We start from the raw sequence: 15,204 nt of genomic DNA on the forward strand, positions 1-15,204 counted from the left end.
AATAGGAGAATGATCCCAAGCTGGAGTGTTTCTACATGCGGTCGGTACACGTTTCCTAAACAGCGCTCAAGAGAGCTTCGTACCGTTTAAAAATGAGAACAAACATGTTCCGTATGTATCGTCCCAAAGTTCTTCAAAAAAGACTGTGTGAAACAGAGCTGTATTATTAAAAATACATCACTACTTGTTTCACCATCAAATATTTATTAAAAAACCATACTAAATATTCAAACATATTAAGAAGGTAATCTGCATCCCAATAAACTCTGCTCTTTGGCTCCCAGGCACTCTTGCTCTGTGCGATCCATGCTCGTGCGAGTCGAACAAGGTGGGCAATATTCAACTAAGGTGAAAGAGTCTGTCCTTTACTGAAGATCTCTAGGTACGTTTCCAGACAGCAATTTTACTCGATATTCAGTGTTTGCTGGAAAGCAAAAGTGCCTTAAGGTTTGTTTTTATTTCAGTCTGTGTAATCGCTGAAAGAACCAATGCTAGATAATAACGCAAGATCAAATTTGCCCCACGCCCTTCCTCTCTTTTTTCGCAGGGTCATTGCAGACTGAATGCCCTACGGGTACGTAGGCGCTTACTTGCCTATGGCTGCCGTTGATTAAACTTATTCCAAGAATGAACTCTGTCCAGCTGTAGACTTTGTTAACAGTCATTCCTGCTGTATTTCTTACTTCAGATGACGTGAACGTACGTTACTGTGAAATCGCTGCCAAGATGGTTCTTTGCTGTGCACTTGTACGCGCCAGAATCCGAGGGTCGGGGATCGCGGATGAGTAACGTCCCGTGGGGATGAAGCAGTTCGCTCCCAGACGCTCGGCCTTGGTGACCTGTAGAGAGTACCGAGCGGTCAGGTAACTCCCAGGTAATTTCTGGTTTTGGTATTCCCAGTGCTATGCAGTGGAGCTGAACCGCCGCACCGGGCACGGTGCGTATGGTCCGCGGCGGCCTGTTCGTAATCCTCGGGGCATAGGCCACAACAGCGACCGGGACAGTTACAGAGGAGTCTCCGGCGTTATTGTGGGCCTTACACACGTAATGTCCGCTGTCGTGAACGGTGGCCTCTCGTATAACCAGAGTGCCGTTTTCCAGCAGTACGTGTTTCCTGTTGAGCTGCGGTCGGTCCAGCACCCGCCCCCCTGGCAGAGTCCACGTTGTTTGGGGTTTGGGACTCCCGTCAGACAGGCAGTGCAGCGACAGCGACTCCCCGCTAATGCCCTTCACCGGCCCCGTCGGGGCAGCGAGAATGTTGGGCTTCTGGCCAACCTCCAAGATGATCAGCTTTTCAATGTAGCCCACTTTATTCCTGGCAGCACAGCGATACTTCCCTGCGCTGGCTCTGCCGGGGCTGTGGATGGTAAGGGTACCGTCGCTACCTGTGAGAAACTGGGAACTCTTGATGCCCCCGGAGAACCACGTGCCGTTGGGCAACATCCAGCTTATGTCAGGTGGAGGGTTTCCGTCCACAGAACAGTTCAGCGTGGTAGCTCTCCCGGGCTTTGCGATTATTTTTTCATTGAATGGATTTTTAAACATGGGCCGCCTCAGCATTTCTAATACCTCCAGCTGCACCACCAGCGTACTCTCTCCCCCGTCGTTACGTGCCACGCAGATAAAATCGGCCGTGTCAGAAGGCCTTATGTTCCGAATCTCGAGCGTCCCGTTTTTGTGTACTACAATCCTGCTCCCGTAATAGGGAGCTGTTAGGAAAATATTATCAGGCATGATCCACATAATCTGCGGGGGAGGTGTCCCTTCCGCCCTACAGTCAATGTGTTTCTTCGAATGCCTGACTGCCGTCACCTTCATGATTGTTTTGTTCACGTATAAACCATTTATGATAGGTGGTTTAGCAACGACATCCAGTTTATACAATTTTGTGTCATCCCCTCCAGGATTACGAGCGACACACGTATACTCCCCGGCATCCAACAGTTTGACTCGACTGACTGACAGAGAACCATTGACGTGCAGGAGGTGTCTGTCTGTTGACGAGGAGATCGTGTCGCTGGAAGGCAGCAACCAGAATATTTTTGGCCTGGGTTCTCCAACAGCTTCACAGTCCAGTAATGCCCTATCTCCAGCTGTCACCTTAACGTACGTCTTGTGATTGTGCTTTATCTGCGGGGCTGCCACGACGACCGCGATGCGTATCTTCATTTCATCTCTTCCCAGCGTGTTCTGCGCATAGCAGGTATAATCTCCTCCTTCTGTTACGCCAACTTTGTTGAGATACAGAGTGCCATTGTCAAAGAGGACGTATCTGTGAGACCTGCCTCCACTGTCGTCTGCCAGCATCGCGTTATTGATCACCGTCCCATCTGGCAAACTCCAGGATATTTCTGGTGCGGGTGACCCAGAGGCCTTGCAGTCCACTCTGAAATCTTTTCCGTATGGCACCAGTTTCTTGAAATACTCTTTCTGGTCAATCTTGGCTGGTTTCATTGTGATGCTAACCTTCATCAGTATCAGATCATCGCCAATTTTGTTTCTCGCGACACACAAATAGTCACCGGCATCCTTTTCAGTAACTGCCTCGATAACCAAGGATCCATTGGGGTAGACGTGGATTCGGCTTCCCATTCTGTTGTGGGGGGAGAAAGAGGAAAAAGAATCATGGAACAAAACGCGGGAGATGAATACTGAGCGCCGGAAGCGACTGACAGCATTGCCAGCACAGTACGATACAGAAGCTCTGGCCAAAGGCACCGTGTGCACATCACCGCAGGGCTACAACCTGATGTCGCGTGGCTGTGCCCGTGCGCGCGGACTCTGCGCAGGTACACAAAGCTGCACGATGCCACCTCTGCCTTGCTGAAAACTGTTCTGTGAACACACGAGCCTGCTGAACCTTACGTCCCTCATCCCGCCAGCCCCCGCTCCTCTCCCTCCTGCTTCTCCTTGCAGATAACCCACCATACTTGCCCCCGGCCGGGGGCAGCTGGCCGTGCCGCCACGTGTTGGCCAGAACGACACTTGGCACCGAGTGATTCCTCTCTGGCTGCCTTTCCTGCAGCAGGGCACGGACCCGGATCTCCCTCAGCCCGACTGCGAGTTCTCCTGAGGCTGCCAGGAACATCCTGAGCTGGGACTGTCCCTCCCAAAGCGAAGGGGAGGTGTTACTGTGGGAGGGGGCGTGGGTGACACACAAGGCAGACTTGGCAGAGATGACTCTTACTCCTGAGTCCTACTTCGCAAATCTCTTGTAAATAACTTTTCCTCCTATAAAATAACCAAAATTTAGCCAAGGCATGATTGACATCAGTTTCCTTAATTCAAATACGACTTGCATCCATTTTGGTAAGACGTCACCCGCTTATGACAATTGATGTGATCTGTTATTAGACACGGAATAACGAGCCATCGTCACAGATGTTTCACCACTGTTAAATACTTAAAAGTTAATTTAGTTCACAATGTATTGTTTCCGTGATGTAACAGTCTCTTACACGAGCACCAGAGAAGACAGTGTTTGAAGTTTCAAAGAGGTGGGGAAAAAAGAAGACTCCTACCTGTGCCACTGGTCAACAACTGCCTTGGAAGGCAACCTCCAGATGATCCTGGGCTTTGGCTCCCCAGTCGCTGTGCAGTTCAGAAGCAACTTATCCCCAAAATTCAACCGAGTCATTTCTTGAGAGGCGGTGGCTATTTTCGGAAGCGTATCTCTGTGTTGCACCACGAGGCTCACCACCCTCCGTTCCGAGCCAGTGGAGCTTGTGGCTATGCACTCGTAATTCCCGCTGTCAGAAGGGACGATGTTGCTGAGGTGGAGGGTACCGTTGGAGAACAGGAACAGCTTTGCGTTTACCAACTGCAGAGGTTTCACCACCGTGCCATCAAAGAGGACCCAGTGGACAGTGGGCTGAGGATTCCCTTTCACGGTGCAGGGGAGTTTCAGATTTTCCCCTGTCATTCCTTCAACACGTTGTCTCTTCTCTTCCAGGATAGCGGGAGGTGCCGCGATGACCTGCAGCTTTACAACCAGCGTGTCAGTGCCCGCTGGGTTTTGAGCCGTGCATGTGTAGAGGCCCCTGTCGTAAACGGTGACTTCCTTGATAATTAAAGTGCCGTCTGGTTCCAGGTGAACTCTGTTATTTCCTGCAGAAGAGTCGGAGATGCGCGTTTCATTTGCCAGAAGCCAGGAGACGGCGGGGGGGGGGCTGCCCTCAGCTCTGCACTTCACGGCCACGGGCTTTCCGGAGTGAGCGGTGAGGAGCTGCCACCTGCCACCGGTGATGCGGGGCGGGTAGGCCACTACCGACAAGGTGACCAGGAGCCGTGCCACGCCGTGCGCGTTGGCCGCGGTGCACAGGTACTGCCCGCGGTCCTCCAGGCGCGCCCGGGCGATGGAGAGCGTGCCGTTGGCGAACACCATCCACCTGCCGACACCTCGGCCGTCCACAGCATCGGTGCCTACGGGAGCAAGGGGGCAACGGCACGTCAGAACCTCTCGCCGCTGCGCCTTTGTACTCAGTCCCTGAAAACGCTTTCCCTGTCCTCTCTACTTTGCCCAAATAACCGCGACTGTAGTGACGAGAAAGAGAGAAATAATAGTATTTTGCATATACAGTGACAAAGCGTTAAAGGAAAAACAAAACTTAGTCCTCAGTAGAGACAAAGTTTGGATAAAGCAGATGGGGCTTTACGTATCCAAAAATACTTCGGCGTAGTTGTGTCTGCGCTTTGCATATTCAAAAATATTTTGGCACAGCTTTAACTTGATTTGATGGTTTGTTACCACAGACAGATTTTTCTTTTCACTTGTCTCACTGTTCTGAAATAGCAGTTAACAAACAATAAATATTGAAATCTTTTCACAATAAGCACAGAATTATAGTTAAATATAGATCGTATATTTCTTTTATTTTTTAATTTCCCTAAAGAACTGTCTCATAATTAGTGGTAAGACACTCCAGCGCGTGTCCCGGGGTATCTTTCTGTTTCGCTGTTTCCAAGTTCGTCTTTTCAGTGATACTTCACGGTACTCCTAAATGAAGCAATACCTGAGTTTGGCACACAAAGCATCTGCCAAATTACAAGACTATAATGGAAGGTAAATTCTAGAGAGGTTTCTCAAGCTTACCTGACGATATCTTGGTCCACTGTATTGTTGGACGGGGGTTACCGGTAGCTTCACAAGGAATAAAAGCATCTGAGTTAGCTAGCACAGTAAAAGCAGCTAATTTTCCTCCAATTATTCTGGGCTTTGCAAAATGACTTCTGCTTATAGGCTCCAAGGCTCTAGGACTGGCTGTGGCAGTTTCTTGATCGTGTCTCTTTTCAGCCCGGCCTCTGACAGAACTGGCCTTGTCCCCCGTCCCCAGAGGAGGGTCCGGAGTGGCGCTCTGGGTCGGTACGGTCGGCAGCCTGACAGCTGTCGTGGTGCCTCTCTCTGTGACTTTAGCAGAGGGCTTCTGCCGGAATCTGATTTCCCCCCACGGCGGCGAGGGGGTTCCCGCGGTGGGTGCAGGCGGCACAGGCGCTGTTAGGGCTGGCGGTGGGGTGGGATGCTGAGCCCTGGGAGCAGAGATGTCTGCGGACGCAGCAGGAGCTCCGCCACTCGACTCGGTTCTTGCTGGGAACGTGGGCGGTGTGACGCGGTTTTCTTGGGTAACTCTCTCCTCCACGTTCAGGTGCGACTGTTCAGCTGCCGTCGCGGCGGCTTTGATTTGCTGCGCAGGTTGTGACCCAGCGGCTGCCGAGACTGTGGCAGGTCGGGCGCTTGTGGCGCTGAACGGCTTTGAAAGCGGCGCTGCGGCTCGGCTTGTTGGGGGGGGGCCGTGAGCCACGCGGCTGCTGGGTGGCAAGGTGGCCGGCCGGGTGCTGCGCCGCGTGAGAGGCGTCGTGGGTGGCTGCGCGGCTGCGGTGGGCACGTGCTGAGGTGCCGCTGGCGTGTGAAGGCTGCGCGGTGCTGGCATTTCCGTCACCGAGACTGCGCCTGCGCTCTCGGAGGGAGGTTCTGCGGGCATGAGACTCGTGGGCAGAGATAACGAGGTAGGTGCTGCCACGAGAGGCGCGGCGGTATTCCCAGAGGGAACCCCTGCGGTGCTCTGGCCTGCGGTCGCGCCTTGCGAAGCAGATGTTTTAGAGGGCCTCCTCCTCCTCTGACCTCTCTTTCTTCCCACTCTGAATATTTTATTTTTGGTGATTTTGGTGTCAGTTTGAGGAGCAACAATAGGTGTCGCTGTTGGCTTCAAACTCGTTCCATCCCTTTTGGCTGCGCTGGTTGCAGGATCAGAGTCAGACTGCGCTTCTGCCGTGGGAAGGCGTTCTTCTGCCTTACCGCTGCCATAAGGACTGGGTTTGTTTAAAGACGAGAAACCACTGCTGTGATTCCCACCCGCTGAAATAGGCGTGGAGTGCAAAAGAGGCATTTTGGACATAGCTAATGCTGCCGTAGCTTTAGGAAGTATGGTCGATACCTCTGTTGATGGAAACACACCTGTCTGCTGTTTTGGTAGCTGCTGAAGGACCGCTTTTTGTGCACCACTTCCAAAGAGATGTTCCCAAGTAATTTTTCCTCTTTGGGAATTTTTTGCTGGGGTTCTAGGCTTAATGCTGGGTGAGACTGATTCAAGGGTTGAGGATATCTTAGTGCTTATGGTATGTGTAGTGTCTGTCGTAAGACGAGCTGTATGGGCTGCTGTTGTTGGTCGTCCGATACTGAAAGGTTGGACTCTAGCAGTATTTGTCTGAAATGGAGCGCTGGTCTCTAATTCCCGGTGAGGAGTATCTTGGGTGCCTTTTGCAGTCAAAGGCATGACCGTTGCAGTAGCCTCTTGCCTTGCACTAGCTTGGTTTTTCTCTTCTCTGAGGAACGCTGTGTTTGGATGAGTACCCTCCGGGCGCTCCAATGGCACGTTCATGATGGACGGCGAGGACAGAGGTGCTTCTGGGCTAAACGGGTTGATGGAGCTGCTTAAATTATTTAAGGTTGGTAAATTTGATACATACTTCATATTCAGTCGAACATCTGCACCCACAGCTGTACTTCCTCTGACAGCTCCCGGCCTCCCAAAATTGTGTCTGTGCTCTTTCATAATCAGAATACGTCCTGGTCTAACCATTCGTCTCCTGCCAGGAATTTTCCTTCGTCTTCCATACTGCTGCTGGGCCTGGGGCGTCGGAGTTGTAACATCCCGAATAACCTGAATTTGCTGATGAGTAATGATAGTTGAGCCCAATGGTGGCTCAGGAGTTACTTGTCTCTGAGTACTATGAAAATAATTGTGACCAAATTCGGGACTCCGTTCACTGACGGTCACTACAGATATCTGGTGGTCTGTTTTGGTGGAAATCTTATCAATCGACTCAGTAAAAACACGCAGCTTGTCCTCTGCGCTTTGGGAAGTCCCAGACACGCTGGTGTCTGCAGCATCTGGCATGGGTGTCGTAGGTATAGATTTTAAATGCTGGTTATTACTTTCCCCAGAATATACCAACCTTTGCCCAGCAGGGGAGAGCGTAGATATTCTACTTGCTCCATTTGATACAGTCGATTGGTTTATGCCATTTGCTGATATTTGACTTAAATCAGACCTTTCCCGTGAGTTTGTAATTGTAGGTTTTCGATATGTTCGTGGCCGCCCGCTGTCAGATGACACAGGCTGTGGGAAAGGCGAGGGCAGGGGAGTTACTGCCTCTGCACCCAGGAGGGAGGTTTTCCTAGCGGGAGTGTTACTCGCGGTCATCTCAGACCCTGCAGTTGTCGCGCTTTCCACTGCTCTGCCCAGAGCAGATACGGTGGCTGCCTCTGTCACTGGTATCATGAATTCTTCTTCTGGAGATACGAGATCACCAGACGTTTCCTCCTCATCCCCAGGTACTTTCGAGACCTTACGGGCTTGAATAGGCGGTTTCGTTGCAACTTCGCCTCGTTTTCCTATTAATGTCGAGTTCCTCTTTGTTTTTTCCAAAAAGGCTGCCCAGCGCTGTGGATCGACTCTCCTGGCTGAGGAAACAAACGGTCTTCTGTGTCCTCTAAACCGCCTGCTTATTTTGTCCCTGTAGTGCCTGTAAGTCATTTTCCCGTAGCTGTTCCTTTTCTGTGCGCTCTGTGCAACCCCGTTCCTGGATGCTGAGGCAGCAGATTCCTGATCAGCTGTCAAGGTGGCTGGAGGAGCTAAAGGGTGCTTCTGTCTGGTAGCAGAGGCCGGCACTGCATTGCCAGAGCCATCGTCCTCTTCCCATTCTCCCGCGGCCGCATGCTTTTTCTTTAGAGCGGTTTCGTCCTTTCTAACCAGCACTTGGAAAACCAAGAGATCGACACCATACTGGTTGGCTGCCACACATCTGAAGTAGCCACCGTCTCGCTCTGTTACCCCTTGTATTCTCAAGGTGCCGTTCTCAAAAATATGTCTGTTTCTTACAGAATGATGCAGAATCGCGTGCTCGGGTAACACCCAGCTAACGGCAGCATCTGGAACAGCCGTGGATGTACAGGGAAGGTAGAGTGTGCTGCCAACAAACGTAGAAAGTTTGGCTCCATTTACACTGTTGTGTTCCACGTAAGGATCCACCACAGTAATTCTAAACGTGAGGATATCCACATCGTTGTAATTTGTGCCTATGCAGTGATAAAGCCCAGTGTCAAAAGTATCAGCTGTCCGTAACGTGAACGTGCCAGTTTTCACCACGACGATTCTTCCATCCTCACTGATGTACGGAGCTCTGACTTTGCTCCCGTCAGCCAATATCCACTCTACGGCCGGAGCTGGTTCTCCAAGTGCCCGGCACTCCAGTTCTACCGTCCCCCCGATTAAAACCGTGTGCTCCGTTTGTGTTTTGTTGTCCCTGGAGATGATGGTCCAGTTATTTCTCACCTGGTTTTTGTCAGCGCTGGGCAGAGTAATCTGAGCATCCGTGAAGTACTGGATGTGCAATGCGTTAAGGGTGGTTGCTGTCCTGTCTAGCTGTAGCGCCACTTTGCTTTGCATGAACCAAGATGGTTCAGCTCTCAGGTCAGTCTCTATATTGGTAAAAAGTTCGTCTGTTTCAGGGTAGATTTGTTTATATTTGTAAGTAATAAAAGGCGTGTTGGTTGCTAGGCCCTTCCTTTCCAGTTTCAGGGGAGAACTGCTGTACAGCGCCAGTAGGCTCCAGAGCTGCTGAATATGTTCATAATCAATGCTACAGACAAGAAATGCTGAGAATGATGTTTTGAGTACTGTACTGTTGCCATCTTTGTCAAACGAGATGGGAGACATTTCTTTAGGTTTTTGGATGTTGCAAACCAAGTTACCTCGACTGCCTGCTTGGTCAGTCATGTTCAAAACCATGGATCCCACAGGAGCTATGAAGTCCCTGGGAGAGACGGAGCTCAAATCCCCGTCATCTGGCACTGTGAGGTTTTTAAATTTCAGGGAGTCGTGTATGGTGGGCTTAGAGCAGGTCAAAGATGCAGAAGGAGTATCCACTAAGCTTCTGCCTTTACGATTCTGGGGACTAGCACAAACTGGGCATTGCTGAGCACCAGAACTTCTGTCTTTTTTGCACTTTATAGCATCTGAAGGGAAGAAAGATGCAGTTAGCTTTTATGATACAATTTTTTGTATTAAAAAAGACGTATAGCTACCAGCAAGTTCTTCTCTTGAATAAAATCTTAACAAACTTAATCTCAAAGTAACCTATGAAAACCGATGCTCTCTCTCTGATGAAACTGCTCAAGGACTGTTGCTACTGCAGCTCAGCACGGTGTCCTTCTGTGCCAGTGGGTTTACAGCGGGCAAGGCGGGCTCTGCTGTGGTCCATGGCCACGGCTTTGTTCTGAGACACACAGGCTCCACCACTTCGGGGGTGACACTACGCTACTGTGCAACCGCTACTCAGGGCAGCGACAGAGAAAGTCCTTGAGTCCCATTCCGTATTTCTTTTATGAAGATTTGAGTACAATGTGGCCTTCACTCTTGCCAGTTACATAAAACCTAGCTTCCCTATTCCCCGTGGATTCTCCTGGTGCACAGAAGCTTTGGACTGGCCAAGGAAAGCATTCCATTCGGGAAAGCTGCACTTGGGAATGGGTTAAGACCACTAGATTCATTTAATCTGGGACACTCAGTGGTATCAGTCTGTTTATTCTGATGACACGCACCTACAAAAATCCTGTCTTCCAGTCTTTTCTGGGAGAATTAACCAATAAATAAAGGACAATTCTCTTTATCAGAACGAGTAAGATGATTAAAAAGCATAAACAAAGCCTTCAGCTCACCTGGTCTCTGTTCTGCCCATTCTGCAAACCGCTGTAGATTGCAATCACAGGACCACGGGTTTCCATGAAGGTAAATGCTCTCTAGCTCGGACATGTAGGAAAACATTTCTTGGGGTAGAGAAGTCAACGCGTTGTCGGACAAATATATGTGCTTCATGAAGGATATTTTAAATATTTGGCTATAGCGCAAGGTGACAAAAGTATCTGGATGAAGCTGCTTAAGTAAATTTCCTTCCAAGTGGACCAACCTCAGTGATGTGAGTCCATAGAAAACGTTGGGATTTACAAATTCAATTTTATTGTGGTCCATGTGCAACCGTACCAAGCTCTTTAGACCATGAAAAACATCCTGCTGAAGTACTCTGACCTTGTTATAACTCATTTTTAAGACCTGTCGATGGAAAAGTAACAAGTGTATAATATTAACCCATGTTATATTGTTATAAGACTCCTAAAAAATTTTGATTGATGGTTACACTGTGACATGAAAGTACTTCACCAGACCAGTAATGCGAGTGATTGGGAAAACAACTTAGTAGGTGGAATTATTTTTAAATGCGATGTTAGTTGCAGGCCTACAAGGATGCTTTCTTGTTCCCACAGTCCACCAAGGTGACACTTCCGCAGTCACATTTCCAAAAGGCAGGGATTAAAAAATAAAATAAAGCAACCCTTATTTCTCGTTGAAAAAAAAAAAAACAATTAAACCACACTTCTTATGAAGCGGGTAAGCAGAATTTGACCATAAACTGTGGCAGTGATTTTTGTCCCAGCCAGGGTTATGACTACAAAACTGCACGCAGCGCTCGATTTTGTCTGAGGTTTAACCAACAGAACTGCTAAGTGTGTTCCCGGTGTCAGGATTTGTGTCCTATGAGATGTGTACTGCCAAACCTCAACTCTCAGGTGCCATTTTGTTGCTGACAGGTTAAAAGTCAAATTCGTAACAATGAGATGAACAAATCTGGCGTATTGCTGAAGCACTAAACGTGGTACCCGAGACACCCTTTCTGCTGTTACTTTTCCCGTTAGAATGACACCGTTACAGTCACAAATTCAAATTCTGTATTTTGAAAATTAGTGAGGAAAAAAGGACAAAAATCACAATAACATGCAAGTTTATTTGCCAAATATAATTCCATTAAAACTATCTACAATTGTGTTGCCATCTCGCTGCCGGATGAGGGAGGAAAAGCCTACAGGACCCCCTAAAGCTTACTCCACTGGGCCAGCCGCCAGCAGGTAACAAGGAAGCTCCGGGCACAGAACTGCCCTTTATGAGGGTTAATGACACCTGAAGATGTGTGTGCTCCAAAGCTCGTCTGGGATCTGCCGTTCGCCCCCGCCCCTAATCCTCTAAAACCAGCAACTGAGCCAATGCCCGGTTTTCTGTCTGAGCAGGTCAGGTCTCTCGTGTCCTCAGTCCGCCACAGCTACAACAATATTACTTCTCGGCAGCAGTCAGGAACAGCTCCGGGTGGAAATTTAACTGGAGAATAGGTGTTACCTGTACAATTAGTTGGGAATGGTCGTTCCTAAATAATCACGTAAGTACTTCTTCATATGTGGATATCTATACGGCACAGTGAGGTACTGAGCTAGCTCCAGAATCCCTGGATGACCCCGCACGTTTACGAATTTTTACAATATACGTAAATACAGGTAACATTTCACAAATAGGTAATATTTCAGTTAAAGAACAAAATAGGCATCAAATACTACATTTTAACAGTCCACAAATATATATTAAATTATAAACCCAAGGGACTGTAGTTTTTTTAAAGCATTAAAATGTTTATATGCAATATGCTCAGTTTCTGTTCAGTAGGAGCCTTTTTTTAATGAAGGATAGAAAGGGACAGGACAGGACTATACCGCACTGAAGGGAAAGGGAAATCTGGATGGAAAGCAATCCTCAAAAAAAAAAAAAAAAAGAAAGAAAAATTCACTAACAAATTAACTAAAGACAAGTTTCCTACCACAGCTGCAGTACTGGGAGCTCTGCAGTCTTTCTCTCTCGTGCCAAAGAGAGTTTCAACTGCAGTTGCCCATTAAGCTGTTGCTGACAGATATCTACCAATATGCTCATCACACTCTTTGAACTGAACCCGAATGCCCACCTGGGAAGGAAAAACATTTCCCATTAGGATACTGGCTCTTGAAGGCCCTCATCTTTCACATGGATACAGTAAGAAACGGGAAACCAACATGCTACAGACCGCTGGTCTGCTGCCATTTCTCAGTATTACTGCAGATTTGTTTAAAAGTCATAACAAAAATTAAGATTAGGTCATCTCCTAATTAAGATGAGGTCATTCAGTTCTTACCTGTAATGAATATAAATCACTGAACACCTTATCAGGGACTGTGTTTATCTCATTGCTGTGCAGCATCAGTAACTCCAGTTTCTCCAGGCCAGCAAAATCTCTTTCCGTCAGTCTAAGCAAGCTGTTGTAACTGCAACACACGTTTCAGCCCCGACCTGGGCTTAGTCAGACAGCTAAACTTCACAAGTTTTAAAACAAACAAACAAACAAACCCGAAACAAAAGAACAACTCTTTGGAAATGCATGAAGGTAGATAACACTTCTGGGCGCTAAGATGAAATTTTAAGTCATTTCTTCACGGTAGCACAGGATTTGGTAACTTTTCCAGGGCAGCTTTCTGAAGACCGTTTTCACGATGGATAGGGAAAATAACTGCAAAACTGTGCAGACAGGAATGGCAGTTTGGGGCTTCACTGTAGAAGAGCAAGGGGCTCCTGTAACGGTAGAGGTTGGGGATACACTGACGCCTCTTTCAGTCGAGGGCTCTCCCGGCACTGCAGCATCACAGAGAGGACCACGAAGGAGAGCGAGCCTCCTCTGCTGTCCGCTGAGCACCAGGTAACACCAGGGGCACTGGGGTGGGACCTTCCTCCCGGGACCTGGATGATGAGGGCTGTGCCTGGGGTTCTGCTGTGTCCTGCAGTCCCTCCCTGCCCCCTGGCTGGACTATTCCGTCCGCCCTTTTCAGTTGCGCAACTTGAGTTTTATTTCCACTCCACAGGTGTTCAGTGGCGCACACTACTCGTTAATGCAGACCTGGCCTCAGCCTCCCCTGATGCCCATGAGCACGCGTACAGCATGGACGGTCTACGCTGGCTTTAAATGGGGAGCCGAAAATGAAACACAAAGCCCTTTGAGTGAGGACTGCACTGCTCTCGGAGGTTTGACCATCGGTCGTGTCTAAGCCCAGCCAGCGTGAGTATTGACGGTGCTACGCTATCCCAGAATTAGCCGGCGTCGTGTAAGCCTCCCAGACGCCGAGTACCTGCTCTGTGATGCCTTTGACTTTGTGACTGCTATCACACTTGTGTGACCTGATTAGCTAACGCAGGGACTCTGCTCATGCTGCAGTCACACCTCCTATGCCCAGTGGTGACAAGTAAGTTGGATTGATTCACCAGCCAGATGGATGTCTCACACCTCAGATAACCCACAGTCCTCTAAAACTACTGGTACTTAATTGTGAGATGTCACATAGAGCACTTCTGGGCAACACTGACAAATCAGTGGAAGGCAGGGGCAGCCGGGAGTCGGCAGCCGGGGGTCGGCAGCCGGGCTCTGGTTAGTTGCCTGGAAGCTGAGGGTTGATGACTTCAATGAAAATGTCCTTTTATATTTTCTGCATACACATATGGACGACTCAACAGCTGTGTGTATCAAAAGCGCTACAAGGGTCAGTCAAATATTGCTGATTGGTCTCGGCATTTGATTGTACGACATTGATCGAATCGCTGGAAACGGCATTAAGGGGCCAGCCGAGGCTGGGTATAGCTCCTTTAACCACTCACAGAACAGAACCATTTTGGAGGCTGAAATACTCAAACGGGTTATTTCCCATAAACTGATAGATAAGAGCATAGATGCTAGCACTGTGTGACATCCTAAAGTCACACATCAAAGTCTCTGAAGCTTTTAATACACGTACTAATGTTCCAGCCCACTGCCTGAGCTCTGAACTAGCTTTTCCCCGAAAGAATTCTCTCTATTTCAGACTCCTTCTGAGTGTCATGTTACAGATGCAAAATGTTTGGATAATATAAAAGAATTCATTGAGGTTAAAAACTTTTTTAAGTTCTTGCATGCCCTGTGATACATCCCCAAAATTTCCACTTAGTGTCGGAGGTCTTAGGCTTTGCTCACTGTGACTGCGAGCATCCTGAATGCTGCAGAACATTCAGCTCTTAAGGTTTATTTATTGCTTTGGTTAATTTCTAGCCCTGAATCTGGAAACTTAATTATTGCTTTGCAAAGTGTTGAAAGGTAACCCGGACAGAGTACTTAAAATCTCAATGTCAAACGTACATACCCCAGATTGATGCGCTCCACGTTTGGGGGGATGTGCAGTGGGACGGCTGTGAAGTACCGGAACGTGCAGTGCACCTCGGTGGGGACGTAGCAGGCGCAGAGCCTGGGACAGGCGACGCTGCCGCGGAGGGCGAGGCAGAGGGCCAGGAGGGTCCCCAGGCACCAGGGCCTGCCGCGCCGGGGGGCCTTCATCCTGCAGGGAAACGCTACGCCGCCATCCTTCACAGCAAGAGCCAACGAGCAGATGCCTGTAGGGAAAACAAACCGCACAAGCATTTACCGTGGCATTCGTCTGGAGTTGCTCGGTTTTAAGCTAGAGGCGCCGGAAGAATTTTTCAACTTGAAAGAAAAACCAACCCGCAAACTCTTGGTATTTAGATCTGCGTAGCGATCTAAAATGTTTGTCATTTAAAGCAACGGCCTCCCAGTTTCTTCGCCTCGGCGCGACGTGCCCCGTGAGTTGCTGCGCGCAGGTACAGCCTTCCTCCGGGGGGAAGCGACCGCGGACGCTGCGGCGAGCGGCGGCGGCCGCATCCCGCTCTGCGAGCGAGTGTAGAGCTGCGAGCAATTTATCCCCGGCGAGGCACACGTCAGCTCCTTTCGTGCCAGTAATTACTCCGAACAAAATTAACTAAT

General features: G+C 49.0%; 1 protein-coding gene across 1 annotated transcript; it reads right to left on the reverse strand.

Annotated features, from left to right (window-relative positions):
• Positions 1-684: 684 nt before the first annotated feature.
• On the reverse strand, positions 685-14,760 carry IGSF10 (immunoglobulin superfamily member 10; the record flags this gene model as incomplete). Its single annotated transcript, XM_082487197.1, has 6 exons — positions 685-2,593; positions 3,522-4,422; positions 5,093-9,514; positions 10,217-10,607; positions 12,544-12,673; positions 14,570-14,760. The coding sequence occupies 6 exons, from the start codon at positions 14,758-14,760 to the stop codon at positions 685-687; spliced, it is 7,944 nt and encodes a 2,647-aa protein (XP_082343323.1).
• Positions 14,761-15,204: the final 444 nt, after the last annotated feature.

This window comes from Vanellus vanellus, assembly GCF_965231255.1.
Source record: "Vanellus vanellus genome assembly, chromosome: 8".
In the NCBI taxonomy this organism is placed as follows: Eukaryota; Metazoa; Chordata; class Aves; order Charadriiformes; family Charadriidae; genus Vanellus; species Vanellus vanellus.